A 27,959-nucleotide genomic window follows, 5' to 3' on the forward strand; every position below is an offset into this window, starting at 1 on the left:
TGATAGTGTGGCTGATGTGATTAGGCCCTATGATGGTATCCCCTGAATAGATATGTGGACAGAGTTGGCAACGGGCTTTGTTGCAAGGATAGGTTCCTGGGTTAGTGGTTCTGTTGTGTGGTGTGTGGTTGCTGGTGAGTATTTGCTTCAGATTGGGGGGCTGTCTGTAAGCAAGGACTGGTCTGTCTCCCAAGATCTGTGAGAGTGATGGCTCGTCCTTCAGGATAGGTTGTAGATCCTTGATGATGCGTTGGAGAGGTTTTAGTTGGGGGCTGAAGGTGATGGCTAGTGGCGTTCTGTTGTTTTCTTTGTTGGGCCTGTCCTGTAGTAGGTGACTTCTGGGTACTCTTCTGGCTCTGTCAATCTGTTTCTTCACTTCAGCAGGTGGGTATTGTAGTTGTAGGAATGCATGATAGAGATCTTGTAGGTGTTTGTTTCTGTCTGAGGGGTTGGAGCAAATGCGGTTATATCGTAGCGCTTGGCTGTAGACAATGGATCGAGTGGTATGATCTGGATGAAAGCTAGAGGCATGTAGGCCCCACAGTATGCCAACATTTTTATGGCTGACTTAGAACAACGCTTCCTCAGCTCTCGTCCCCTAATGCCCCTACTCTACTTGCGCTACATTGATGACATCTTCATCATCTGGACCCATGGAAAAGAAGCTCTTGAGGAATTCCACCATGATTTCAACAATTTCCATCCCACCATCAACCTCAGCCTGGACCAGTCCACACAAGAGATCCACTTCCTGGACACTACGGTGCTAATAAGCGATGGTCACATAAACACCACCCTATATCGGAAACCTACTGACCGCTATTCCTACCTACATGCCTCTAGCTTTCATCCAGATCATACCACTCGATCCATTGTCTACAGCCAAGCGCTACGATATAACCGCATTTGCTCCAACCCCTCAGACAGAGACAAACACCTACAAGATCTCTATCATGCATTCCTACAACTACAATACCCACCTGCTGAAGTGAAGAAACAGATTGACAGAGCCAGAAGAGTACCCAGAAATCACCTACTACAGGACAGGCCCAACAAAGAAAACAACAGAACGCCACTAGCCATCACCTTCAGCCCCCAACTAAAACCTCTCCAACGCATCATCAAGGATCTACAACCTATCCTGAAGGACGAGCCATCACTCTCACAGATCTTGGGAGACAGACCAGTCCTTGCTTACAGACAGCCCCCCAATCTGAAGCAAATACTCACCAGCAACCACACACCACACAACAGAACCACTAACCCAGGAACCTATCCTTGCAACAAAGCCCGTTGCCAACTCTGTCCACATATCTATTCAGGGGATACCATCATAGGGCCTAATCACATCAGCCACACTATCAGAGGCTCGTTCACCTGCGCATCTACCAATGTGATATATGCCATCATGTGCCAGCAATGCCCCTCTGCCATGTACATTGGCCAAACTGGACAGTCTCTACGTAAAAGAATGAATGGACACAAATCAGACGTCAAGAATTATAACATTCAAAAACCAGTTGGAGAACACTTCAATCTCTCTGGTCACTCGATTACAGACCTAAGAGTAGCTATCCTTCAACAAAAAAGCTTCAAAAACAGACTCCAACAAGAGACTGCTGAATTGGAATTAATTTGCAAACTGGATACAATTAACTTAGGCTTGAATAGAAACTGGGAATGGATGAGTCATTACACAAAGTAAAACTATTTCCCCATGTTATTTCTCCCCCCACCCCACCCCCCACTGTTCCTCAGATATTCTTGTTAACTGCTGGAATTAGCCTACTTGCTTGTCACCATGAAAAGTTTTCCTCCTTTCCCCCCCCCTGCTGCTGGTGATGGCTTATCTTAAGTGATCACTTTCCTTACAGTGTGTATGATAAACCCATTGTTTCATGTTCTCTGTGTGTGTATATAAATCTCCCCTCTGTTTTTTCCACCAAATGCATCCGATGAATTGAGCTGTAGCTCACGAAAGCTCATGCTCTAATAAATTTGTTAGTCTCTAAGGTGCCACAAGTATTCCTTTTCTTTTTGCGAATACAGACTAACGCGGCTGCTACTCTGAAACCTGAGTTGTAGAGGAATCCTTGTATTCTCCTCAAGCACCCATGTGAAGGCCACATCAGTCTGGCCCTATATTATATCACATCACTACCAGCCCCAATCCTGCAAATCCCTTATTATGCTAAAGACTTAATCTCTCAGTGCCTCAATTCCCCACTGGTAAAATGGGAATACAAATGCTTCCTGTCTCATCTCCCTTCTCAGTCTTTATTCCTACAGTTTAGCTCTGTGTGATGTTTTCAGACTAGTTTATTCACTGAAAAATGCTGGTTTGATTAACTTGAAACTTCGCAAATTTGAAACAAATCTCCTGAATAGTTTTGGTCAAAAGAATTTTTTCAGGTTAAATGCACAAAAGGATTTAGAAGCTATTCACAAAAGGGGGGTAACGGGGTGGTGGTGTGCTGCCTGCAGCCTGGTGGTTAAGGTACTTATCGGGTATATAGGAGAGGCTGGTTTTAATCCCCACTTTGGATTAGAGAGTTGAATCCAGGTATCTCCCTGCCTAGGTGAGTGCCCTAACTACTGGGATAGAGGATATCTGTCAGTGCAGCTCTCTGTCTCTCCTGTAGAAGTGCTTCACTTTGTATGAAATCCTTGAATACTCATTGGGCCAGAGAAAGAATGAAAATGACTACTTTCAGAGATGGGATGCCATCTCATACGCATTTCTGCAGTAATTCAGTATCAGCCTAAAGGATCGGGGAGGCATTAGAGGGCTGGAGCACATGACTTATGAGGAGAGGCTGAGGGAACTGGGCTTGTTCACTCTGCGGCGGGGGGGGAGGGAATTTGATAGCGGCCTTCAACAACCTGAAGGTGGGTTCCAAAGAGGATGGAGATAGGCTGTTCTCAGTGGTGGTAGATGACAGAACAAGAAGCAATGGTCTCAAGTTGCCATGGGAGAGGTCTAGGTTGGATGTTTGGAAACACTATTTCACTAGGAGGGTGGTGAAGCAATGGAATGGGTTACATAGGGAGGTGGTGGAATCTCCATCCTTAGAGGTTTTTAAGGCCTGGCTTGACAAAGTCCTGGCTGAGATGATTTAGTTGGGATTGGTCCTGCTTTGAGCAGGGGGTTGGACTAGAATACTAGGGGATCTGCTGAGGACTCTCCCAACCCTAATCTTCTTATGATCAATTATTCAGTCACTTATGCATGTACTTAACATTAAGGCTACTGTATTATATGTTGGCTGGATACAAACTAGTTTAAATTTAATTTTCTCGTCATGTTTCACAAAGCAATCGCTGATCTGTGTGCAGTGAGCAAGTTGTAAAGGATGCTAAGCTGTGTCTCATCCCATATAAAATGTTACTTGCATCATGTAACAATGTAATCACTGTAATCTGTGTCTATAATCACCACAGTCATTGACCTAAACCAACAGCACAAACACGAAGACTTAGCTCTGAAGGTTTTAGTCAGATCCTTGTCCAACTCAGTTAGTTGCCGCAGTGCCTAGGAGCTGGTAAGGGCTTTTCCATGGCATGGCTAAACCACAGGTAAATACACAAACTTAAAATGGACTTTGCATGGGCCTTTTATATGAGTAAACCTTAGCTCACTCCAGTGTCTATGTTAAACAAATATAAAAGGGGGCAAGAGAGCATGGCCAAAGCGAATCTGTGGTGTATATTAGTTGCAGAAAACATTTCATGGTATGCCCCCAGTTCTAGCCATTAACAAGCCAAACACTTCTATGCTTAAACTGCGTGTTTTAAAAAAGAATGATTTTATTGCACACACAAGTATATCAACAAATGTCAGAGCACTGGGCACATATTCAGTAGGAGTGGTGTTTTCTGCCAGTTACCATATTGCCTTCCGTGGCACTGCATCACTGTAAACGAGTGCAGAATTTGGCCTACACAGTGGTCTACTTGCAGGAAGGAATATCATAGGATTAACAATCAGTACCTGTTTCCTAGTTATGTTCACTCAAAATGTAATAAGAAAAGGAGTACTTGTGGCACCTTAGAGACTAACAAATTTATTAGAGCATAAGCTTTCGTGAGCTACAGCTCACTTCATCGGAAGTGAGCTGTAGCTCACGAAAGCTTATGCTCTAATAAATTTGTTAGTCTCTAAGGTGCCACAAGTACTCCTTTTCTTTTTGCGAATACAGACTAACACGGCTGCTACTCTGAAACCTGTCAAAATGTAATGTTGACATCAAGCTAGATTTATCCTTCTTCGGTTTAATCAGCTTAATCAATACATATTATTGTAGAATGATTAACAAATCTATGAATGTGATAAGGAAATAATATATGCAGTCTGCAAAGTACAATCTATTTTATCTAATTTATTAAATTCTTCACAATCTTTGCATGATTGTAACTTTTGGGGACATCACATCCCAATTTGGTGTTTTAGGGGAGAGATTACTCCTATTAACAAACACTGAGAGGGAATATGAAAAGCCACTCCATAAATACAGTGGCTTAAGTTAACAGCAAGCCAGAGATTAACAACTTTTGGTTAATAGTAATGTTATGCCAGGAGCTGAGTCCATCCCATTGACATTAATGTTAATGAGATTTGGATATTGGCAACAGCCATGCTGCTTATCACCAACTTTTCACCTCTCCCTGCTCGTCCTGCCCTGGTTGCCTGGGCTTAGCACATCTCAGCACTTTCTTCCCTGGCTTCAGCCGCACAAACCTACCTGTCTCTGGGAACCTACTGCCCAAATAGTAGGTAATGGACTGGGGCACCTGATCTCCACCCAGCAGGGAAGTCCCTGCTGGAATCCCGGCGCTATAGGTTGAGGGGGAGGTTTCAGGTAGGGCAGGAATGTGGAAGGGTGCAGGGTTTTCCATGGAAATCTCAGGGAAAACTTTCTAACTGTGACAACAGTAGGACAATGGAACAGACTGCCTAGGGAGGTTATGGAAGCTCCTTCACTGGAGGTTTTCAAAAGGAAGCTGGATAGCCACTGGTCTTGGATGGTCTAGACACAACAAATCCTGCATCTTGGCAGGAAGTTAGACTAGATAACCCATTGTTGTCTGTTCTAACCCTATGGGTCTATTATTCTAAATATTGGTATTAAATATCATTCCTACTTCCATTTCTCAGAAATGCTCCTGAAGTGTTCCCAATCCTCTGAGGATGGTTAAGAAGAAGGTTAATTGGAGTCAGGTGTTCTCATTAGCCTGGAGCAGTCCCTGCTTTGGTCAGTCAGATATTAGGACCCAATGACAGCAACATCAATGTTGATGCCTAAAGAAGCTGATGAGAACATAGGGAAGCACACCTGACCCTCCAAAAAATGCTTTGGAGCCATTTAGAGGGCAATTTAAACTGATCAAGGAAGACCTGTAGATCATTATCGTAGACGTCAGATGATATTTAATTCTAACAGGTGGTGGCTAAGAAGGGTGGTTAGTAGTGCTGTGCAGGTAGCTTACAGTAACAGAGACAAGAAAAATAATTTGTCAACATTTACAAACCAAAATTTAGGTACTTACATCCATATTTAGGAACCTCAATAAGTGGCCTGTTTTGCAAAGATTTCAACATCCAGTAGCTCTTATAAAGGCCCTTCCTGGGAATGAGTTTTGTGAAGATTGCGGTGAGACAATTCTATAATATCTGAATACTTCATGTTTCTGTGTCCATAATGAATCTGGGTTCAGACCTGAGTATGATATGGACATTGCACTAGTTCTGTTGGTTAATGTTTTGCTAGTGATGGATGAAAGTCAGGTGGCCAATTTGATTTTGTTAGACTGATCAGCTAATATTTGGAACCATTAACACTATGATATTTGTTGAGTCATTAGCCTCTATGATAGTTTTCATTTTGCTCCTCCTTTCAGCAATAAGGGAGGAACGAATAAATTATTTATCCTCTAAAGAGAAATATTGGATTGATCGCTTGGAAAGTTTGTGATTTTTGTCCCCCTTATGTGAGAAATTGTGGACCTTTTGTCTCTGGAGATGTCTGAAGAGAGTAGGAGTCACCCACAAGTGGCTTGACTTCTTTCAAGCAGAGAGATCCCAGAGGGTAGGACTAAATGATTACACTTTTGCTATGGGGGCTCTGTCTTTCTGTAAGACTATAGCTTGCTCTGATGCACATTCAATGGAGAATGTAAAATGGAGATAAAACATTTTATTATTGATGCTAATACCACACTTATACATGTGCAGAAGTATAATTCTGTTTTTTGAAACCTGAAAATATCTGTAATGAAGAGTTTGTGGGCTAAATTTTGCTCTCATTTATTTTTTGGCAAAAACATACTCTACTAGATACACATACTGCTTTGACAATTGCTGATATCCTCACTTATTGAATAAATAATTCTTTTGAAAAAAGTCCATATTAGACATAAAATAATTAGGGGCATTAATGACTGGAACTGGGCACATACCATGAAACATTTTCTGTAAATAATGCTTCCATGAATACGATTTTCCCTGCTCAGCTTTGACACTTTTTTGAATTTGTTTAATACAGACATTGGCATGATCCACTTGTAGTCATGATCATGGAAAGTAAATATTAGTTTAGATGTGCAAATATTTGTTCTTGGTTTATTTTATATGTGTTAGGATTTTTGTCAACACAACAGTGGGAATAGATTTACAAAAGCCCGCATCAGATCTTTGGCAAAGAAGTAGTCAAATGAACTAGATAAGAAGCTAACCAAATCCTTTGTAACTCAGACTATGCACACATGTATTTTATCAGTGACTGGTGATGATAGAAAATTACGGGTTACCACACACGCACGCACACACGCGCGCACACACACAGAGTAATTCATATATTTTATATAGACATATGGCACTGATTAACACCCTTCACGACTTGCACAAATCAGCAGCTGCTTTGTGTGAACATAAGAGAAGATTAAATTTAAATGAGTTTGCATCCAGCTAACATGCATATAGTAGCCTAAAGTTAAGCTTGTGCATAAGTGAGTGGAGGATCCATGTCTTACCGAACAACAGCGGAAATACATGAAATGACATCACATGCCTGCATGTGGAGGTGAATTAAGGCATTTAATTGCACAATAAATATGGTTTTAGTCATCAGTGGTGTTTAGTGATATGCACCTACTTTAATTGTATCACATAATAAAGTACTGCATGTCTGTCACTCCCTGCTTCTCTTAACACTGGTGTTGACTGAACTGCTATCATTCAAGCATCCAAATCCCATCTGATGCTGTGAGTGGACTCTGGTTGGTAATATCTTTTCCTTCCTAAACTCAGGTTTACGTTTTAGATGCTCTTTTGGAGGCAAAATAACTGATAAATTGTACCTCAGTCACTTGGTTTGTGTCACATTCGTACATGGTTTTTGACAAATCCTTAGATGGAGTTATGGTGAAAGCTTGTAACATTTCCTCAGAAAGAATGAGGAGAATTGACATTGCAACTCCTCTGGTCTATGTATTTTGTGTGGGAGAAGATTGTTGGAATGAGGGACAATAGACAGAAAGTTTCCTCAGGGTAGATCTGTTCCTTTTCATAGATTGAGACATTACTTAAGTTATTGTAAAATGTACTATTTACAGTACTTTAAAAAAGTGCGTGGCCCAAAAGAATATTCATCTGAACTGAGCATGGCGAGTATTTTGAGTTCTTAATATAGCATTCAACAGTGGTTCTTTTTGTGCTGTTTTCAATCAAACCTAACTTTCAGTCTCCCAACTTGCGTTGACGTGCCACAAATCTGTTTGTTTACAGCATATTTATTGTAAAATTCTAGGGTACTTTTGACACCTCAACAAAGCGAGGGATTGGTATCACTGCATAGGATCAGGGAGAGTGCTTGCAGGCTATATTAAAGTCATGCTTTTTAAGCACACTTGCCATTCTGGTCATATTATAAATATGTCTTTTACTGGGAGATGTGATTACTATATGGGCCAAGTAGTATGGAGGTTTTTTGATGTATTCTTGACAAATTTATTAAAAAAAAAATTTAGTTTGAGAAATTTATAATCCTGGAAATAATGATTTATAGTAGTATGTTAGATTATAAACTCTTTGTGGAAGGGACCATGTTTTCCTATGTGTTTGGTCAAAGTCCAGTACAATAGGCTCCTGATCCACAATATATTATTAAGTAATAATCAAATAACAAACATATAAATATGGCCGTAAACTGACTGGCATGAATGCATTCCTTGACATATTTTTAATCCTTACTTTTATTGTTTTCAGAGTAGCAGCCGTGTTAGTCTAAAGCTTATGCTCTAATAAATTTGTTAGTCTCTAAGGTGCCACAAGTACTCCTTTTCTTTTTACTTTTATTGTGTTTCTGTGCTTAACAAAACGTAAGACACTAACTTACATAACACTTGTCCTGGTATAAAGCAATTTAACTGCGTTGTAGTGCTGAAGGTATAACAGTTATGATAGACCCAGGCCAGTTGGGTACAGCAGAGTAGCAGAAGGCAGATATACTGGCCCCTGGATTGACAGTTTTCTGTTCCCTGATTGACCAAAGCAGGGACTGCTCCAGGCTAATGAGAACACCTGACTCCAATTAACCTGCAAAGAGTCAGGTGAGACCAGTAAGCTAATGTGACCACATGACTCTAATTAAGGCGCCTCTGATAATATAAAAGGGTTCACGCCAGTCAGGCAAGAGAGGAGTTAGAGAAGAGGAAGTGTGGCTGAAGGGCTGGTTAATGAAGACACTAAGTAATCGGTAAGGGTGAAGAAGGCAGAAGCAGGAGAACTGTGGGGAAGTGGCCTAGGGAAATGTAGCAACTCTGGCAGTAAAAGGTTGGCTGCCAACAGCTGCTACCATTAGGGTCCTTGAGCTGGAACCCAGAGTAGAGGGCGGGCCCGGGTTCCCCCTAACCCACCACTACAGAAACACCTCCTGGGAGGGGAAAACAGGCCCCTGTCAGGACAGGAGGCTAAACTGTTTTGGCATGAGGCTGTAGGAGCAACAGAGACTGCGGGAATTCTCTCACCAACCTCCATTGCTGGCTTATGATGAAAATGGCTTAGTAGACTGTATCCCGGGCCCTAGAGAGAAAAGGGCTATGTGGAGGGTTGTAGTGAGCCTCTGAAGTTAGCATAAACCACCTGGAACTGTGGGGCCCATGGGGACAAGGTCGGAGCTCTGCCACGCAGTGTTTCACGTAGGATCTGATCCCTCTTCTATTGCAGGCAAAGGGAGTGTTTCGATAAGCGTTGGATATGGCCATAAATTCAAATTAATCATGACAGAGACCGAAGTAGGGTCTTCCCCCCAATTGAATTCAATATTACCGTGCTTGTAAGGATTGGCAGGTAAAATAGTGCTTCCCCCCCCCCACACACACACATTTTCCAACATGAATTTCACGCTCTTTTTATATACACGAGAGAGTTGGAATAAATGTTACAAAGCCAAGATGTATGTTGGTAGAAATGTTATTAATAGACACACTTTTTTTCACAGAAACAAGATGTGGTGGTTTATTGCATTAATCTATCTAATACAAGTCGTTACAAGCTCAGAAGAACTCATCAAGAAGAAAAGAAACATGAATCCTGAAACGTTTATGAATATTGTAAGTCAAGTATTTGTGAAAATGTTAACTATAATGGAGCATAATAATTAGACACAGGCCTGAAAATTCAGATTCAGGTTGAGGGCTGCATTTCAAATTTTCAACCACAACATTTGGGAGTGTCTTGTTTTGGGATTTAGAAAGGCTCATTAAAGACATCCCCCAAGTGACCTAATTGAAAACTTTGGATCCAAGTTTAGGTCCATATTTAATATTGATAATGTTTCATTAACAAGTTTTCTCTTTAACTCTTTCCCTTCCCCCACTATACTATATACCTTCCTTACTATACCTTCAGTCTGTTTTTCCAAAAGGGCCTTCCAATTTATCTGTATTGAAGGATAGATCAGGGGAAGTATGAAGTGTGCATATGAGTAAGTCTGCTATAAATTGGAATGATCTCTTATAATTCAGTTCCATGCATTTCCTTGTTCCCGGGCAGAAAATTATTCACACCTCTCTTCTCTTCTCATATGTCATGGCTCCCTATTTTGAGACAGGATCTGAGCCAGCAATAATAATAGTTATGCTCAAACACCTTTTTTTTTTTTTTTTTTTTTTTTTTTTTTTTTGGGACAACCCTTCGGGAAGTGATTGCTTGATGTATGTCTGTTAAGGGATTATTAAATAGATTATTATGATTTAAAGTATGAAGCATAAGATGGATCTTTACAAGAGATAAATTGTAAGAAAATGTGGAACTGAATAGATGGAGACTTTGCAAAGGGAGTGGGTTTCAAGGAGGGAGTGAAATGAGCAGAGAAAGGGTGCTTGGTGTTTGGTGTTTTTCTGTGGTATTGTAAATGCTTATATTTATACCCTTACTTTTATAAGAGGATTCATAACAAAGTTCTTTATATTGCCAAGCCAACCATTTTCTGAGATGTCAAGATATATAATTATTATAGGACAAAGTAAATCTAAGAGAGTCTAAAGTTTGGTTTAATTGAAACTCCTCAGTGGAGTGGATTTTAATAGCTAGAGCTGTCAGAAGGCAAGTACAATCGCTGTCAGAGAATTACACGAGCATGCAGGATTCCGGCACCTCTTGTGTTTTCCTGCAGTGCTGGCCCTTCAGGTTAGGCAAGATGGAGTTCGTCTACCTTGTTTTGGCTCAGGTATATTGCAATCATTATCTGCAGATGTAAATTGGCTCAGAAAGATTTAGCATGTCAATTTTGCTACCTATGTTCAGTTGAGCTGTCAGCAGACACCATTGCTTATAATCATCTGGTTCTTACGAGTTCCTAAAACTGGCATTTTTCCAGAATGCTCTGCACAAACCTACTCCTCACATACGAGGATGAAGTGTTTATATGATTAAATACTCAGGTTCTGGGATCCAGATCTATCTTCCCCTCCATGTGCTTAATTACCTTTCTGTTTGGGTTCATGTTGCAGTCCTGGCAAGCTCTCCCACCTGGACACTCACTAGGCTGTTGTGTTTGGGCCTCACACACTGGGCCCATGTGCTTAAAGTGTCCCCTAGTCCGAGTAGTCTGTAACACTGTCTCTTTTCTTGGCCTCTCTGGCACGCTTCCTGGGCATAGGCTCCTTGTTTGTTACCCCGTCACCAGTGCTAATACCCAGATTCCCCCATAATTTAAGATCATCCTATCCCTGAGTTCCAAGTTTGTGGGAACTCTGTGTTTACAGTTTAACTGTAAACAGATGCACTGATTTCTCAAAAGATTCCAAAAACCAATTACTCTTTACTTTAGCTAGCACAAGAAATATACAGAACTAGACAAAACTATAAGAATCCTGTACACATTTTCCTGCCTCAATTTCCTCAGCACTCTTGAGCATTCTTTGAGCTTAGGGCAGAGTACACTAAGGAGTCCAGGATACCATCTCCTGCACATGGCTTTTCCTCCAAATTATGGAGTCTTTCCTCTGCGCACAGTTTCCTTATTCCTCAGCCAGTCCTGCAGTTAAATAGAACCGTTCTACTATGACAGCATGTCCCTCTTTTCTTTTTTCCTGACCAAATGCCCTTTGTGTCATTCTTTGATTTCCTCTTTATCAGGGATCAGGCTCATCAGGTGATCAATGTCCCACCAGATCTATTGTATAGTTACCTCATCCCTGGAGTTCAGACTTTGAAAAACTGGTTTGCCCTGGGCAGCAATCATCTGTTTGCTAAAAGAAAAGGAGTAATTGTGGCACCTTAGAGACTAACAAATTTATTAGAGCATAAGCTTTTGTGAGCTACAGCTCACTTCATCGGATGCATTTGGTTTCCACCAAATGCATCCGATGAAGTGAGCTGTAGCTCACGAAAGCTTATGCTCTAATAAATTTGTTAGTCTCTAAGGTGCCACAATTACTCCTTTTCTTTTTGCGAATACAGACTAACAGGGCTGCTACTCTGAAACCTGTTTGCTAAAGGTGCTCCATTTGAATGGAGGATCATCAAAGTTGAGTGGCCTACCATTGTTCCTGATCAGAGAGATAGGTGACAACCCTGACAGCTGATAGTGAATGGTTCACATTCAATGATACATAAAATCAACCAGAATTCTTAAGTTGTACATAGACAAATTCCTCAAATCATCACAGATCTAAAGTTAGTTTTTATTATGTTTTTCTTGTTTAATAATTGACACTTTTTATGCCCAAATAAATGTGTTAGTCTCTAAAGTGCCACAGGACTCCTTGTTATTCCAATTAAAACTATTTTCAAATAATAGATTACTGAATATTTATTCCCTTCCAGCTAATGCCATTGCATTTGGATGTGTGAAGGAAGAACATGGAAATGTTTACATTCTTTGTGGAGAAATTTTCTAAGCTTTTCCATGACTAATCCAGCCTTCTTAGCACCTCCTTGTTCAGATAATTGGGCTGGAAATCTCAGGAGAACAAGCTCTCTTGGAATATTTTCAATACTTCCTGGTTTGGGCCAGGTTAGGAACACAATTCTCTCACTATTTTAGGCTTTGTTCCATATCCCAGTTGAAACCAATGAAGTGCAGGAACTCAAAATTTAAACAAACACTCACGCTAACACTTCCTCGTGGGAAATGCCCTCTTCCCTGCAATAGATAATTAAAAATCTGATACCTGTAAACAATCTTAGACATTTATTTTAATTCCCCCAGAGTCAGTTGATCTGCTCTGAAGGATATCCCAGTGAGGAGTATGAAGTTCTGACTGAGGATGGCTATTATTTGAGAATAAACAGAATTCCTTATGGCAGAGAAAAACCTACAGACAAAGGTATGGCTCCATGTTGCTTGATGCAAAAAACCCCAAATAACACTCATCCAAAATAAAAAAACAAAAACAAAAAAAAAAAAACATCCAACCAAACCACCAATCCAAGTAAAAAAAAAAAAAAAAAAAAAATACATTATATATTGGAGGCATGTTTAATATCTGTGCCAAAATCCTGATTCTAAATATCAGACTGAAAACCAATCAATCAATCAAATCTTTACTAATTTCTATATGATCATGATTTTTTTCTGAACAAAACAGGGTGCGGAAAATTGAGAATGATTAGGTCATGGTTTTTGACATTAGCAATGACACAAGTTTGAGAACAGGAGAGACTGGATGTCTGTTGGCTGAGTTCACAGTGATATTTTTTTTCCCTATAAATTCATGACTTTTGTTCTGTTTGTTTGGTTATGTCAAGCAACCAACCTTAGTTATGAGAAACTAAAAACAGGGATTTAGTATGGAAATGCTTAGGAAATCTTAACTACAGATTTTAGCAGCATTACAGTTAATTATACATGTATATGTATGGAATAATAATGACAGCCATAGCTAAAATTCCCTAAACGTTTCCATTCTAAATCCCTCTTTACCATTGCTTTTAATTATAGCTAATTATTTGCCATGGGGTATCATACTTGTGCGTGTGCTCTGATATAAAGGTTTTATCAGCATGTGTTTGGGATGAGTGAAATATAATACGTCATTTTGCCATGTTACTTTACCAAACCTGTATTCCATTTATTTAGGTCCAAAGCCAGCTGTGCTTCTCCAGCATGGATTGTTTGGTCAAGGCAGCAACTGGGTCGAAAATTTGGCCAGTAACAGCCTGGGCTTCATGCTAGCAGATGCTGGTTATGATGTTTGGATAGGAAATAGCAGAGGCACAACCTGGTCTCAAAAACACCAGAAATTTTCAATTGCCCAAGAGGAATTTTGGGATTTCAGGTAGGATGAACTGGAGAGAAACTAGTGAAAGCAGCAAACTGTTTTGCTTGTTGGCAATTCTGTACGTGCGGTGATCCATGTTTCTCTTAATTCATGTGAAAATCAATTTGTGTGGTTTGTGCACAGCAATGGTGCTCATACAGGATTTAGATCTATAATTTTAGCTCCATTGCCAAGGCATTGGGAGGCCAACAGTTTAAATCAGCAGAGAACCTCCTCCTGCACCCCTTACTCACATCATTAATGCCACTGATTTCAGTAGCACTAGGACTGAAAGATGTAGCACAGAGTTAAACAGAACCCTCTGTGTGGTAGAAACCTTTGCATTGAAACATTTCATTGTCAGGGCCACTAGTCAGGTACAGAAATATAATGTGCTGTTAATGTTTAGTTCATTAAATATCACAAGGAATCTTTGCCCTTGGCCACTGGATAGGATTGCAGTGAGTCCCTGAGCACAAAGCAGAACAGGGATTGCTCTCACCTTGCACCAAGGGGATAGTTTGTCCCAAAGAGCATAAGGAGGAGCATGGAACAGGCCCTGTCCTCTTCCATTTGCACCAGTCCAGAGTAGGCAAGGTGAACTATGGGGAGCAGGCAGCACCATGCTAAAGGGGCAACTGCACGTTCCCTTTCACATGAGAAAGCTCAGGCATAAAATGCATGGAATACAGGTTTTAGGCAATGTTATCAAGCTTTCCACCCGGCTGCTGCCTCCCCTTTGGGCATTGTTTAACTATAGCTGAGCCATTTCCTAACAAGCTGCTTGTTAGTTATTTACTGGAACTGGGTCTAGTGATTAGAATGCCTTTTAAAGGACATTACCATTTTCCTTTAGCACAGAAGCAGAATTAAAAGAGCATTGGGCTAACATTAATTCAAACATAATGGCTTGGCCAACAGAGCAGTCTTATCTTTCCTAGGCTTGTAAACACACTCAATATTGAAAAATAAATAAGGCATCTGTATTATGTAGAGAGACAAAGACTCAAACTCTAGGCTGGCAAACCTAGGCTAGGCTGGATCCCTGAATAGTCTGAGCTGTTATCTGACAGACCCATGGTTCACCAGTGTTGCATTCAAATGTATGTGGGCAGGATTTGCTGGCCAGATTCTCTCCTTAGCCGGAGCACCGCTCACTGCAAAGCTGGTTACAGCTCTCTGATTCTGAGAGCAAGCCGTGCTAATTTTCAGATGCTGCTGAGTAGCTCAAGGCTGCAGTACTCATATAGTGTCTTTAATAGACCCTTTACCAGCGAGGGGGTTGAGGGAAGGATGGAGTAGTAGCCAGAGGCACAGCCCCAGGTCCCACGCAGTTGCACTCAGCAGAGAGCTTCCCTACAGGATGGGAATTTTCTCCTGGAAACTTACCCCCCAATTCCAACCTTAGTGGTGCATAGGAGCCATAACTTACTTGAGAATCTGGTCCTGTAACTTCATTATGTGGTTAACTTCATATTTTTATATTGCAGTTTTCATGAAATGGGCCAATATGACCTTCAAGCTATGATAAACTTTATTCTGCAGGAAACTGGACAGAAGCAACTGTATTATGTTGGCTACTCCCAGGGCGGCACTATGGGTATGCTAGCAGAATTTGATGCATTTGCATTGTACTTTTCTCTCTCTTAAGAGAGGCTTTCTCTGGGCTATTAACTCTTTTTCATATGTTTATAAGCAGAAAATTGCAGAGACGATTCCCATTTTTGTGTAACATTGTGCAAGTACTTTATATAGGGCTAAGTGCAGGATTCCTTTCTCAGTTTTCAGTCAGACCTGATTCAGGTAAACATCCCACTGAAGCCATGGAGCCTGTGATGTAATCAGAGATGGCCAACAGATTCCTAGAACAACCAGAAAGGTTTTGGTGGCCACCAAAGGTTCCTCTCTTGCTAAACTTCATCTTGCTGTCACAAATGGAATACTTGACTGTACTGCAGCCTGAAATATTTTTCATTGCTGAAAGGACCAGGATACCCCCTAAAATTAACCAAGGGACTCTGCACCAAATTCATGGCTTTTGTTTTCAAGTGAAATGCATGATGCTCCCTTCTAGTAAAGTAGTGGGAGACAGATATATTAGCCACAGGCTAAACAAATCCCTGTTACCAGGATAAGCAAATGGCAGCTGCTTCAGATCAATTAAGACACCTGGGGCCAATTAAGATCTTTCCAGAAGGCAGCTAGGTTGATTGGGACACCTGAAGCCAATCAGGGGCTGGCTGAAACTAGTTAAAAGCCTCCCAGTTAGTCAGGTGGAGCATGTCAGGAGTTGTAGGAGGAAGCCATGCAATGGGAGATCCTGAGCAGTACAAACCGTATCAGGCACAAGGAAGGAGGCCCTGAGGTAAGGGTGAAGTACATATTGAGGAAGGCGGGTGGGAAGGCTGCTGTGGGGAAGTGGCCCAGGGAATTGTACACGTCCTGTTTCCAAAAGGTCAGCTACCACAGCTAATACTATTAGGGTCCCTGGGCTGGAGCCTGGAGTAGAGGGCAGGCCCAGGCTCCCCCCCGCCCTGTCTCCCCCCAAATGAATCACTGAGACTGGGACACAACAGAGACTGTGCAAGGGAGAGTAGCTTCTCCTCACCTCCCTCGCTGGCTTATGATGAAAATGGCTCAGTAGACTGTGACCCTTGTCTCTAGAGAGAGAAGGGTTACGTGGAGGGTCACAGTGAGCCTCTGAGGCTAGCGAAATCCACCAGGAAGTGCGAGTCCCACGGAAACAAGGGCAGAGCTTTGTCACACAAGTTATCATATTCTCTGTTAGCAATAGGGACAAAAGACTATCCTTTTAGTCTCAATAACCGATAATTGAGAGAGCTGTTTCTTGGCAATAGGCATTAAAGAGGTTCATATCAGGACTGTATTTGACCACAGAAATAAAGAAATAATCTCCTTTTAATATCTCTGCTGTGAAAGTGATATAAAAGTTAAACAGATAGGTCATGAACAAATATCCCTGCTAACTCTTCTGAAATGATAATGACTTTGGTACAGTTCCCATTTCTGCCTGTTCTTTTTCTGGGCTAAATTGCATCATTCAGCACAGTCACAGCGCTCTTATGTCAGTCCCTGGCTAAACTATTTTATGACATCACCTGTCCTGAGTCATAGTTAAGGGCCATCCCAAACTGCATGCAAATTCCCTCATTCTGTATTAGAACTGATTTCTTCTAAACCAAATACTACATGCTGGGTCCTGATGAACCCTCTGGTGGAGTTTTCATACAAATGCCTGAAATATTCAGTTATTTTTTGTAAGATTTCTGTAATTATTCTCTCACTTTCTCAGCGTTCGTAGCATTTTCCTCCATGCCACAGCTGGCACAGAAAGTCAAAATGTTTTTTGCCTTGGCTCCTGCTGCCACCATTGGACACACCAAAAGCCCTGTTGTAAAAATGTTGTTAATGCCTGAAGGAGCATTACAGGTATGAGATTTCTCTGTATTTTATTATGCTACTGGGTACTGGTCTTTAAAAAGAGGCATTGTGCCTGAATAGGAGTCCCACTCAATCAGATAATACAAAAGGAAATATGCCTTAAACAGTTTAGATTGTCACTGGACTATTAATTCAGTCACAGCGTGTGTATGTTCAGTAGTGTTTGTGGTTGGTTGGTTTGTTAAACATATGCCTTCATAACACTCTCAGTATGTGCAAGGTGTCGGAATTAACATCCCTGTTCAGAGTCTTATCTGCTGAATTCGTGTCTTCAGTATGTTTAAATTAGCCATTTTAATGCTGTATTCAAGTATTTTTTTTAAATTTATTTTGAAAAAAATGGGGGGAGAAGGTATCCGAATGTGAATTTTCCAACTTCACATTCAGCTTACTGTATTGATACCATTCAGATGCTTATGACTTTGAGGTATCTGTACAAGTCGGGTAGAGGGTGGGAAATACACTTCTGCCTTCTTGCCTTGAATGAATGAAAATTCCATGAGGTATGCAAGTATTAACTGTGATGTTTGTGGAATACACAGTTGATGGAGGCACAGTTGTGGTCCTAGTAGCTACATGAGAACCTCAGGGAAGCCAGTTAAAGGTATGATCTGGATCAGGCCTGGACTGTGATAAGGGAACTATACAAAATACACTTTGAAGGTTCACTGTAAATAATGCCCTTTCTTTTTCACAGGATATTCTTGGCAAAAAAGACTTCCGCTGGTGGGGTAAGACTATGAGGGAGCTTGCTGCCAAAATGTGCTGCTATGAATTACCTAATAGACTTTGTGCCAATGTATTTTTCTTTGCGGGTGGATTCAATGAGAAAAACCTAAATATGGTATGTGTGTATATCTATATCAACCATATTTTAGTGATGATTAAAATCAAGCTAACTTTTTCAGTTCAGCATTTGTGCCAAATGTGCAATTATTTAATTTGGAATGAGTAAAGCAGGGTCCTTTAATTGTTGTAGAGTTTTGCTAGGGACTTTCTAACATGATGAGAATGGAGAAAGCAAATGCCTCAATAATGCAGGTGGTGATAAGCAGTTTAACTGGGAATTTCTGTAGCCTACAATTGGCTTAGTGGTTTGGCTAATGTGTTACCTGTCTTTCTTAAGAAAGCAGCGTAAATGTTTAATATGGCATGAAAATATCACAGTCAAATTTGGAGTTTACATAACTGCTCTGGCCATAGCATGCACCTGCACCCACCCACCCTGGGGCTTCTGTGACACTGCTGTTATGCAAGACAGGGCCTGGGACTGCAGGCTGTAGAGTGTCACACAATGCTAGCTTTTCAGTGCTATGGGTAGGCCATCTGCATTGGTTTCCAGTGGGGCAGGTGGGCAGGAGACAAGCTGTTGGAGCCACTGCCCCCAAAACATTACTCAGGAGAACATATTGTAGCACAGTGTAGTGGCCATAGATGGGTTATGCTAAAGTCCTAATGACTATCTGTCCATTTGAGGAGGTGGTGTGTGCGAATTCCATTCCTCAATCTAACCTCCCCTACACTAGAATGCAGCCCGATAAGGAAAATCTGCAGTTCCATAACTAACAGGCAACTAACAGTTGCCAAGTAATATTTAGCAATAATATTAAATTTTCTGTAGGCTTAACAGGCACCAGTCAGCCAAAGATAAAAGTAAAGTCTGCTGGCTGCGCTGCAAGGTACTCACTGTCACACAGTCACACTTTGCAAACCTATGTTGTCAGGAATATTTAATTTTTTCTCTGGGAGAAATGTTGAGAGTCCAATGGTAATCCATTTGCCAGAGGTGTCATTTACATGGCAATCTGGAGTTCTCTGAATAAAAAAATGAAATGGAAATTATGCCTCGTGTGAGCTGGTATCTTGCTCAACCTGCTCTGAAACAAAGTCCCATGCAATACATAGAGTCAAAGACTTGCACCCTTCCAGGGGCGGGTTAGGATTGGCTCTTAGCACAGAAATTAAGGACAGGAAACAAAGTTCAGCCCAGCTTTCTACTCAAACTTGTCTGTTCCTACATGAGGCTGCTTAAGCAACACCCTGACTCCTCTGTTTACAGAAAGCAACTCCCACTTCCTTTATAGTCAGATGGTCTGACAATCCACCTAGCTCAATGGGTCAATAGAATCCCCCAAGATCTACACATGGTAAAAGCATGAGGTAGTTCAGGCAAATATTGCAAGCCTGTTTTTATCTAGCACTCAGAACCATAAATCAGACAGAATTAAACCAAATCTTACAATAGGTTCAAGGAGAGCTTAATATTTTATGTTTTCTTACTATTTTTGGCAGAACTGTCATTAAGTAATTGATTTAAAAATTAACAGATATGAGAGGAATTATATTTCTGAAAATATTGCAGTTTTTCTGGCTATCCAACTTGTTCCAGTTTGGATGATTTGTAATGCTGTAGTTACTGAACTGAAGGTGTTTTGTTTATGTAGAATTCTGCCTTTCTCCCATTTCATTTAGAAAACACATGATATCCTAAAAATGTTTTCTTGCAGAGTCGAATGGATGTGTACACAGGCCACTTTCCAGATGAAACATCTGTTAAAAATATACTGCATTGGGCCCAGGTAAAGCTTCTGAAATCTTTCAATATTCTGTGATTTATGCTTTCTGATCATAGTTAAAACCTGATTTATTCAGAACAGACAGGTATTTATTTATCAATGAGATTTTAATATAGTGACAATCCTTTGAGTTCCATCTTTTATGATGTTGGTTACCGAGAGTTTTTAGTGTGAAAGGATGGGCATGTAGGAAAGCTATGAATATTAAGAGTGTAAAGTCACACTCAAAAGTTAGGAAATTCCAGAATCAAGTTTGCTCAGGCAACTTTAATTAAGCCCACTTGTACATAGGTATTATGATACAGTCTTTAATTACATGATCACAAGCTATTTTTTTCCACAGGGCCCTGCCTCATTCAGTGCACAGGATGGACATGGTTCAGGAAACCTAGACATTTTCTAATAAACGCTAACTGGTTTTACTGAAATTTGCCAAAAGAATTTAGCCTGAAATAGATGCCCAGCCTGAAAAACTTCAGCCTAAACTAAAGTTTGGCAAACTGAAAACAGGGTCTTATAATGACAAGTGCCAGGTGATTTTAACTATAGGGGTTGCTGCTTGTCTCAGTGACTAACACCAGTATAGAAAGCAATTCTGAAAAGGAAAATTATGATTCTCTTAATTGTTTGTATATTTTAAGACTATTGTGTCAAGAAAGAGAGAGAATGAAAAAATCATGGACTATGTAATACCAAAATCTGTTGATACAAAGTTCTCAAAAAGCACCCCTTGTGCACAACATTAATGATGAAGTTAACAAAAAGGAAAAACTTGTTTGTTAGCAGATACAGATTAAAAATTATTCGTCGGCAATGAAAAGTGAGAAGTGATTTTATTTTTTTTATGCTCAAAATGTGCTGTTGTAGATGCAAAGGGTTAAATTCTGATCCTATTGAAGTCAATGAGTGTTTTGCCAAAATTTCATCCAAAATGTCTAAAGTCCTGTATACTGTAATATCATTGATTCATGATAGTTTAAGGCAGAACAGCACACTGATATGCAAAGGCATGTGGATAATTTGTTGTCTAATTTTACACTTTCTTTTCTTTTTGCTAGGCAGTTAAATCGGGAGAATTCAAATATTTTGACTATGGCAGTGAGAACAAGGCTAAGTACAACCAGGTAGAGAGAAAGTTTTCAATAAAAATCATAAGTGATCTTTTAAAAATAAGAACGATCCCCTGCCTTCCCACACTCGGTCACAACACATCCCCAATCTGTTACAGCATTTGACTACAGGAAAACTAGCATTAGTTTATGGACTTTTGGGGTGTATTTAATATGGGTTTCATCCATTTGAAAAACTTAATTATATTGTCTCCTTTTGCTCCTCATTTCATCTCCTCCATCATTTGTTCATTTCCTCTCTTTCCCCAGGCTTCACCTGCTCATCTGGTCGACTTCTCCTTCACTTTCCTGCCCTGTGTTCACTGCTGCTTTGTCCTCACCTTCCATGCAAAAGGTCATTGTTACTTGGCCCTTGTCTCCTCCTGCACCATGCTCCCCCACTTCTGGGTCTTCCTCTCTCCCTGCACAGCCTCCAGCTTCTTTTCTTCCCCATTCCCTTGTATATGTTCCAGTTCCCTTCTTGCACGTTCTCCTTGCCATGTGTTTCCCTTCTCCTCTGATCTCCAATGCATACTGCCTGTTTCCCTTCTCTGCTGGATGTTTGTCTCCAGCTGGATGGCTCTTGGCTCTTCTTCCACTGGCAACTTCTTTCCAGCAGCAAGTCTGTGAGAACAGTTCCTTTTCCTCCTCCTCCTCCCATGTAGCACTGATTCCTAGTGAGGAAACTAGGCAGGCTTATCCCGCTGATTTCCAGCGACCCTAATGGGCACCCAGACGCTATGTTACAAAGATGAATTGGGACACATGTAGAAGGCAGCTCTTTATGGAGCAACAGCAGATGCTGTGTAGACTATTGACCATGGTTTGAGAGCTGCTGTCCCAAAACACTGATCATCTCGGATGAATCTGGCAATTTTGCACAGCAGTCAAATGGTTAATCAATGATTTTTGTTTAAAAATTAAGACAGCATCTGAGACTTACATTTTTGTCTTTCAGTCTGTCCCTCCCTTCTATAAGATAGAAGATATGACTGTGCCAACTGCAGTATGGTCCGGTGGAGAGGACTGGATGGTAGACCCAAAGGATATTGACATGTTACTCCCTCAAATTACTAACCTAGTTTACCACAAGAATATTTCTGACTGGAACCACTGGGATTTCACCTGGGGTCTTGATGCAGCCAAGCGTGTGTACAATGAAATTATTGCATTGATGAGAAAGTATCCATAAAACCACACAGCATTGTTTGAGAATTAGTTAGTTTAGATTTATTGAAATCTACTTTCTGTACGTGTGGCAATAGGCTGCTTTTCTAGTTGCTATTTTTTGAGTCAGTCATGGTGCTTGTAAACGGAATGGGGGGTTACTGTGAAAGGATTTAATATGTACTTTTTTTTTCTTTTGGTCGTGGTACCAATTTTTCCCCATCTTCCTGGTGAAATTCAGCAACCAGGATTCTGTTACTCAGAAAACTGAATTATATTTCTCAAAGGAAACGGTTCTGAAACCAAAACTAAAATTCTATAGTGCACATTACAGCTGTGAGCCAGAATATGTATGCATGCCTTAAATAGCACAGCACAATCCATCATTAGATGTTAAACTAATGAGAACATTTCTCTGGTCCAGTTAAAATACGAGAGAACTTTCCCATGTTGCATATTAAAAATAAATGTTTTTAATTTGGTAATCAATAATGCAGCCTTTCATATATAGTTAAGACAGTCTATGTTAGTTTTACTTTGACCGTTTATTTTGTATAGATGCACATGAATATATACAATAACGATAAGACAGCAAAAACATGACAGGAAAAATACACACATCAAAGGATATCCTTGAATTGAAAGGCTTGTAAAAAAAGATAGAATCACACTCGGAAGAGATGTATGGGGGGGGGAAATCAATGTCTGAATCTAAAACACTTGTGTACAATTTAGAGCATAAAGTTATATTTCTTTCTCATGTAAATTATATTTTCACTTCCAAAAATTGCTCCCACACCTCCCACCATTTTGCCAGGTCACAAAGCTCTGTCTATCAGCTTCACATAACCCTATTTCTCCTTTACACTGAAATCAGTCTTCTGATATTGGTCAATTTGGATTCCATCCACTTTGTCACAGAGAATATAGTTAATGCAATCTAGTTCTTTCAATTGTGAGAGGTTCTTAATTTCAGTAAGGGTATTACATGGATGAACTGAGGTATTGCTCTTTCCCCAACTAGTTCCATTATGTGTGGCATTTGATTCCGGGTAAGATGCTTTCACTTGCATATCCACACAATATCCCTAATATTAGAACAATCGTCTTCAGAAAAGTCATCTTTTAGCAATCTTCTTGGAATCCAGTGAATTTGTTTGAACTGAACTAAGTATTGCTTAATTATCAAACTGAATTTACAGGTGTTGGAAAATTCTGTCCCTGAATTTGCTAGTGAAAGAAACATTAAAAGCCCTTTCCTAGCTATATTTCAGAGAAGTAGTAGTGGCATTGGGTATTTTCACTGTTTAAAATTATATGCCTCTGAAATTGTTTGCATTTTCTTAGGATTTTTCTATAACTGTTGAAAAAGAGGTATTGATTTTGGATGAGGTTCTATAGTACTTATGTGGCAAGGAAATGGTGAATTTTGAAGTATATACAGTCATAGTATAAAAGTATGTTGTACATTTTATGAATGGAGATATCACGGGAGGAAAACCTGCTTTCTGAGGAACGCTGGAAGGAATACCATGTGAGGCAGAATCAATTTGCTGTTTTTAATCCATGTCTATAGGTAGCAAGATAACCCAAACTGGTATGTGGAAAAAGTAGGTTGCTATGATTAAAAATGTTAAATATCCAGGGTACTAATACAAACAATATTCTCAATAATTATTTTAGTTCTTGTTGTTAGTACACTCTTTCACTACAAAGAAATGTCTTTTAAAAATGTAACAGCAGAGTTTTTTCATACTCACTATTGCTCTTCTTGTAAAAATAAAAATAGAGGGAAAACAATTCTTCTACAAAAGTTCCTTTTCTGCTTTTTAAAACTTATATTTCTTATGTCCTCAATGCCAGATCCTGAGTGGTATTGGCATCTGTAGCTCCTGTTGGGAACTGCAGGTGCCAGCACCTGGGAATATATAAAGGTCATATCAAAGGTGAAAAATAAGTTACTTTTCCACAGTAACTGTGGTTCTTTGAGCATTTTACCTCTGTTTGTTCATATTACCTGCCCATCCAGGGACACTGTATTTTTGTGAAGTTTCAGAGTAGCAGCCACGTTAGTCTGTATTTGCAAAAAGAAAGAGAGTACTTGTGGCACCTTAGAGACTAACAAATTTATTAGAGCATAAGCTTTTGTGAGCTACAGCTCACTTCATCGGATGCATTCAGTGGAAAATACAGTGGGGAGATTTATATACATAGAGAACATGAAACAAAGGGTGTTACCATATACACTGTAACCAGAGAGATCCCTTATTCAAAATGGCTTATTTTCAATGGGGTTGACATCACACCGCACTAAGTCACATTCTCCATCATTTCCTAACAGTATTTACATGTGGAAGTAAGGCTGTCCCTAGAAAAGATGGCCACCAATTCCCATTATTTGAAGTGAAATTCATTAAGGGTCTATACAAGGAACTATAAGAAGGCAGGAATGTCTGGTGCAGTAGGTCAATGAAGAGGTTCAGGAGGAAATAGGGAGCATTGAAGGCTGAAAAGCTGAAGGAAGAGAATGATGGGGAGAAGAGAATAAGGAGGGGTAGAGAGGGAAAGTGTGAAAGATAGGATACTGGAAAGGGAGGAAAAATATGGTGGACAGATTATGGAGGCATGAAGGCAAAATGTGACACAGCACCTTCTCCTGTTGAGGTTGTGTTTTTCATTACAGTTCTGTCTTCAGTAACTGTCCAGAAAATCATGGGCAAACAGCTTGGGAGGGCCAGAGGGGTTTGCAAAGTGAAACCCTACTGCTTAAATATATAGTGCTGGTGGTCTGACACTCAGCAATTTTCAAGTGGTCCGCAGGGGAAAAAAAATGAGAACCACTGCTTTAGAACATAACCTTATGCAAGGAAAAAATTTTTGGACAATTTTGATAGGATCAGTCTAATCCTGCCAGAATTAGAGGATTCTCTACATCAGTTGAAGGGCCTTTGCAATCTCAAGGCCAAAAAATGATGCCTTGTAAAACTCTGCTTCGGTATATGCTGACTGCTACAGTTAAGTTCTCAGATGCAATGGTAAAGTGGAATTTACAAATTATATGTTTAAAAATGGGAGATGACTTCAATTTTTTGGGAAGAAAGAGTTGCAACACGTGCCATAGTATATTACATATGGTTTCACATTCCTTTCAGGCATTCAACATCATGTCTGGTGGACATCATTCTGAAGGTTCCTGAATTTCAAAAGGATGTTCTATTCCAGGTAACCAGGGGCAAGCCAGCTATGAGTATTGAAGAAGTTTCTGAGCTTATGCTGAATGAACAACACACCTTTTGAGTGGGGTAGGCTGGTGACCTACGAAGGAGGACCTAGAAAGTCCATCTTCCCTGAAATGTGACTACCCATCTTAAGTTCCTACTTCAGGAAAAGTTTGCAGATGACTATATTAGATTTGGGGGGGGGGGTCAGAAGGCCACCATCCAGGTTGACCATCTTATCATGAACCTCTCTGGGCTCGGCGTAGTTTCCAGCACCAGGTTAAAGTCCTTAAAAATTATGCAGGATGTCAGGAAGCTCTCAGAGGTGCAGTTCTCATCCCAAGCTTTTCCAATAGTAGCTCCTGATATGCTTGATCCCTTCCATCATTGGTCACTGCTCTGTTTGAGGTGATGGTATCAAACTTTCTTACTAAATTCAAAACCAACACTGCCAGCTTCTCCACTATTGCTTGGTACACGCAGTACTCTAACTGAGGCTGAATGTTTTGCTCACCTCACAGAGCTTTACCAGATTCTGACTGTGGTCCTGTGACCAGCTAGCAGTGCACTTGGCAAAGGACTACTTCTTTTCGGTGGTTATAGCTAATGCAGAGATGGTTCACTCTGTAGCAAAATACATTGGAAAACTGAAGCTCCCATCGTACATGGTTACAATGGAGCTTATCTCAAGAGTCTTGTCCTGAAGGATTTGAACAAAAGTAAAGAAAAAGGTTTAGCCCCCCATTGTGAACGTCTTACTCTTATTAGTTAACAGTTACTCATTCAAGCTGTCCCAGGGTGAGTAATTGCTCACTACTGGAAGTAATGACAGATTTCAGAGTAGCAGCCGTGTTAGTCTGTATTCGCAAAAAGAAAAGGAGTACTTGTGGCACCTTAGAGACTAACAAATTTATTTGAGCATAAGCTTTCGTGAGCTACAGCTCACTTCCGATGAAGTGAGCAGTAGCTCATGAAAGCTTATGCTCTAATAAATTTGTTAGTCTCTAAGGTGCCACAAGTACTCCTTTTCTTACTAGAAGTAAGGAGTTCACAATCTGGACTTTAGCTGAATTTGATGGCTTGCACACACAGGTGCTGGAAGTAGGGATGCTGAGGGTACTACCACACTCCTGGCTTGAAGTGGTTTCCATCATATACAGGGTACAGTTTGGTTCAATGGCTCTCAGCACCCCCAGTATACAAATTGTACCAGCACTCCTGCTTGCACGTGTGCTGAACTGGAAGGAAAAAAACAAGGAAAGAGATGTGATCTTGCCTAACACTCTCTAAAGCATCTCAATCTGTGATTAAACCATCAATGAAATCCTACTTTTCTACAAGTTACGGATTTAGAAAGTTATAGAACTGAAAATAGCACACCATCAGAACAGCTGTAATTAAGGCTGATATTGTACTTTCATGCTGCTATGAGTGGGAAGATATTGCCGTCTGCAGCCTAATTTCAACTGTCACTTGAAGTTAATAAAGTGTCTGTGTATGTGTGTGCACGCACACGTGCATTAAGAAATAGGGATATGTCATAAATGTAAAGGAAAGGGTAAACACCTTTAAATCCCTCCTGGCCACAGGAAAAAACCCTTTCACCTGTAAAGGGTTAAGAAGCTAAGATAACCTCACCTGACCAAAATGACCAATGAGAAGACAAGATGCTTTCAAAGCTGGAGGTGGGGGGAAACGATCTCTGTCTGTGATGCTTTTGCTGGGACCGGAGCAGGAATGCAGGTCAAAACTCCTGGAAAGAGTTAGTAAGCAATCTAGTTAGATATGCGTTAGATTCTGTTTTGTTTAAATGGCTAATAAAATAAGTTGTGTTGCATGGAATGTATATTCCTGTTTTTGTGTCTCTTTGTAACTTAAGGTTTTGCCTAGAGGGATTCTCTGTTTTGAATCTGATTACCCTGTAAGATATTTACCATCCTGATTTTACAGAGGTGATTCTTTTACTTTTTCTTTAATTAAAATTCTCTTTTAAGAACCTGATTGCTTTTTCATTGTTCTTAAGATCCAAGGGTTTGGGTCTGTGTTCACCTATGCAAATTGGTGAGGATTTTTATCAAGCCTTCCCCAGGAAAGGGGCTGTAGTGCTTGGGGGGATATTTTGTGGGGGAGACGTTTCCAAGTGGGCACTTCCCCTGTTCTTTGTATAACACTTTGGTGGTGGAAGCTTTTAACCTAAGCTGGTAAGAATAAGCTTAGGAGGTCTTTCATGCAGGTCCCCACATCTGTACCCTAGAGTTCAGATTGTGTGTGTGTGTGCGCGCGCGCACACGCATTAAGAAATAGGGCTACAAAAAGATCTAAATGCATCCGATGAAGTGAGCTGTAGCTCACGAAAGCTTATGCTCTTATAAATTTGTTAGTCTCTAAGGTGCCACAAGTACTCCTTTTCTTTTTGCGAATACAGACTAACACGGCTGCTACTCTGAAAAAAGATCTATGAAAACGAGACTGAAAGGAAACCTTTGCATATCCAACAGGAACCTCCTTGATGTTCCTGCAGATTCTTTCCGAGAGGCAGAAATCTTTGCTGACAACCCAAAGCTGGCAAGTCTGTTCCAGAAATCTGGACATGTTATGCAAGTGACTTAATTTCCTAATGTGTATACATTGCCTCATTACACAAATGACAACAAGGGTCCTGA

At 40.4% G+C, this 27,959-nt stretch overlaps 1 protein-coding gene across 2 annotated transcripts; it reads left to right on the forward strand.

Moving 5' to 3' along the window:
* The first annotated feature begins 5,375 nt into the window (after window positions 1-5,375).
* LOC119858617 (lipase member M-like) lies at window positions 5,376-23,887 on the forward strand. 2 transcript variants are annotated; one of them, XM_038409640.2, is made up of 10 exons: window positions 5,376-5,651; window positions 9,498-9,609; window positions 12,714-12,831; window positions 13,584-13,782; window positions 15,255-15,364; window positions 17,078-17,214; window positions 17,924-18,070; window positions 19,734-19,805; window positions 20,861-20,926; window positions 21,870-23,845. In XM_038409640.2, the coding sequence occupies exons 2-10, from the start codon at window positions 9,505-9,507 to the stop codon at window positions 22,101-22,103; spliced, it is 1,188 nt and encodes a 395-aa protein (XP_038265568.1). In that variant the 5' UTR covers window positions 5,376-5,651; window positions 9,498-9,504; the 3' UTR covers window positions 22,104-23,845. The 2 variants fall into 2 exon arrangements, with proteins under 2 accessions (XP_038265568.1, XP_038265566.1); XM_038409638.1 differs by lacking the exon at window positions 5,376-5,651 and adding an exon at window positions 8,699-8,753 and having other exon boundaries at window positions 21,870-23,887.
* Window positions 23,888-27,959: the final 4,072 nt, after the last annotated feature.

Source organism: Dermochelys coriacea, chromosome 7 (assembly GCF_009764565.3).
Source record: "Dermochelys coriacea isolate rDerCor1 chromosome 7, rDerCor1.pri.v4, whole genome shotgun sequence".
NCBI classification, from domain to species: Eukaryota; Metazoa; Chordata; order Testudines; family Dermochelyidae; genus Dermochelys; species Dermochelys coriacea.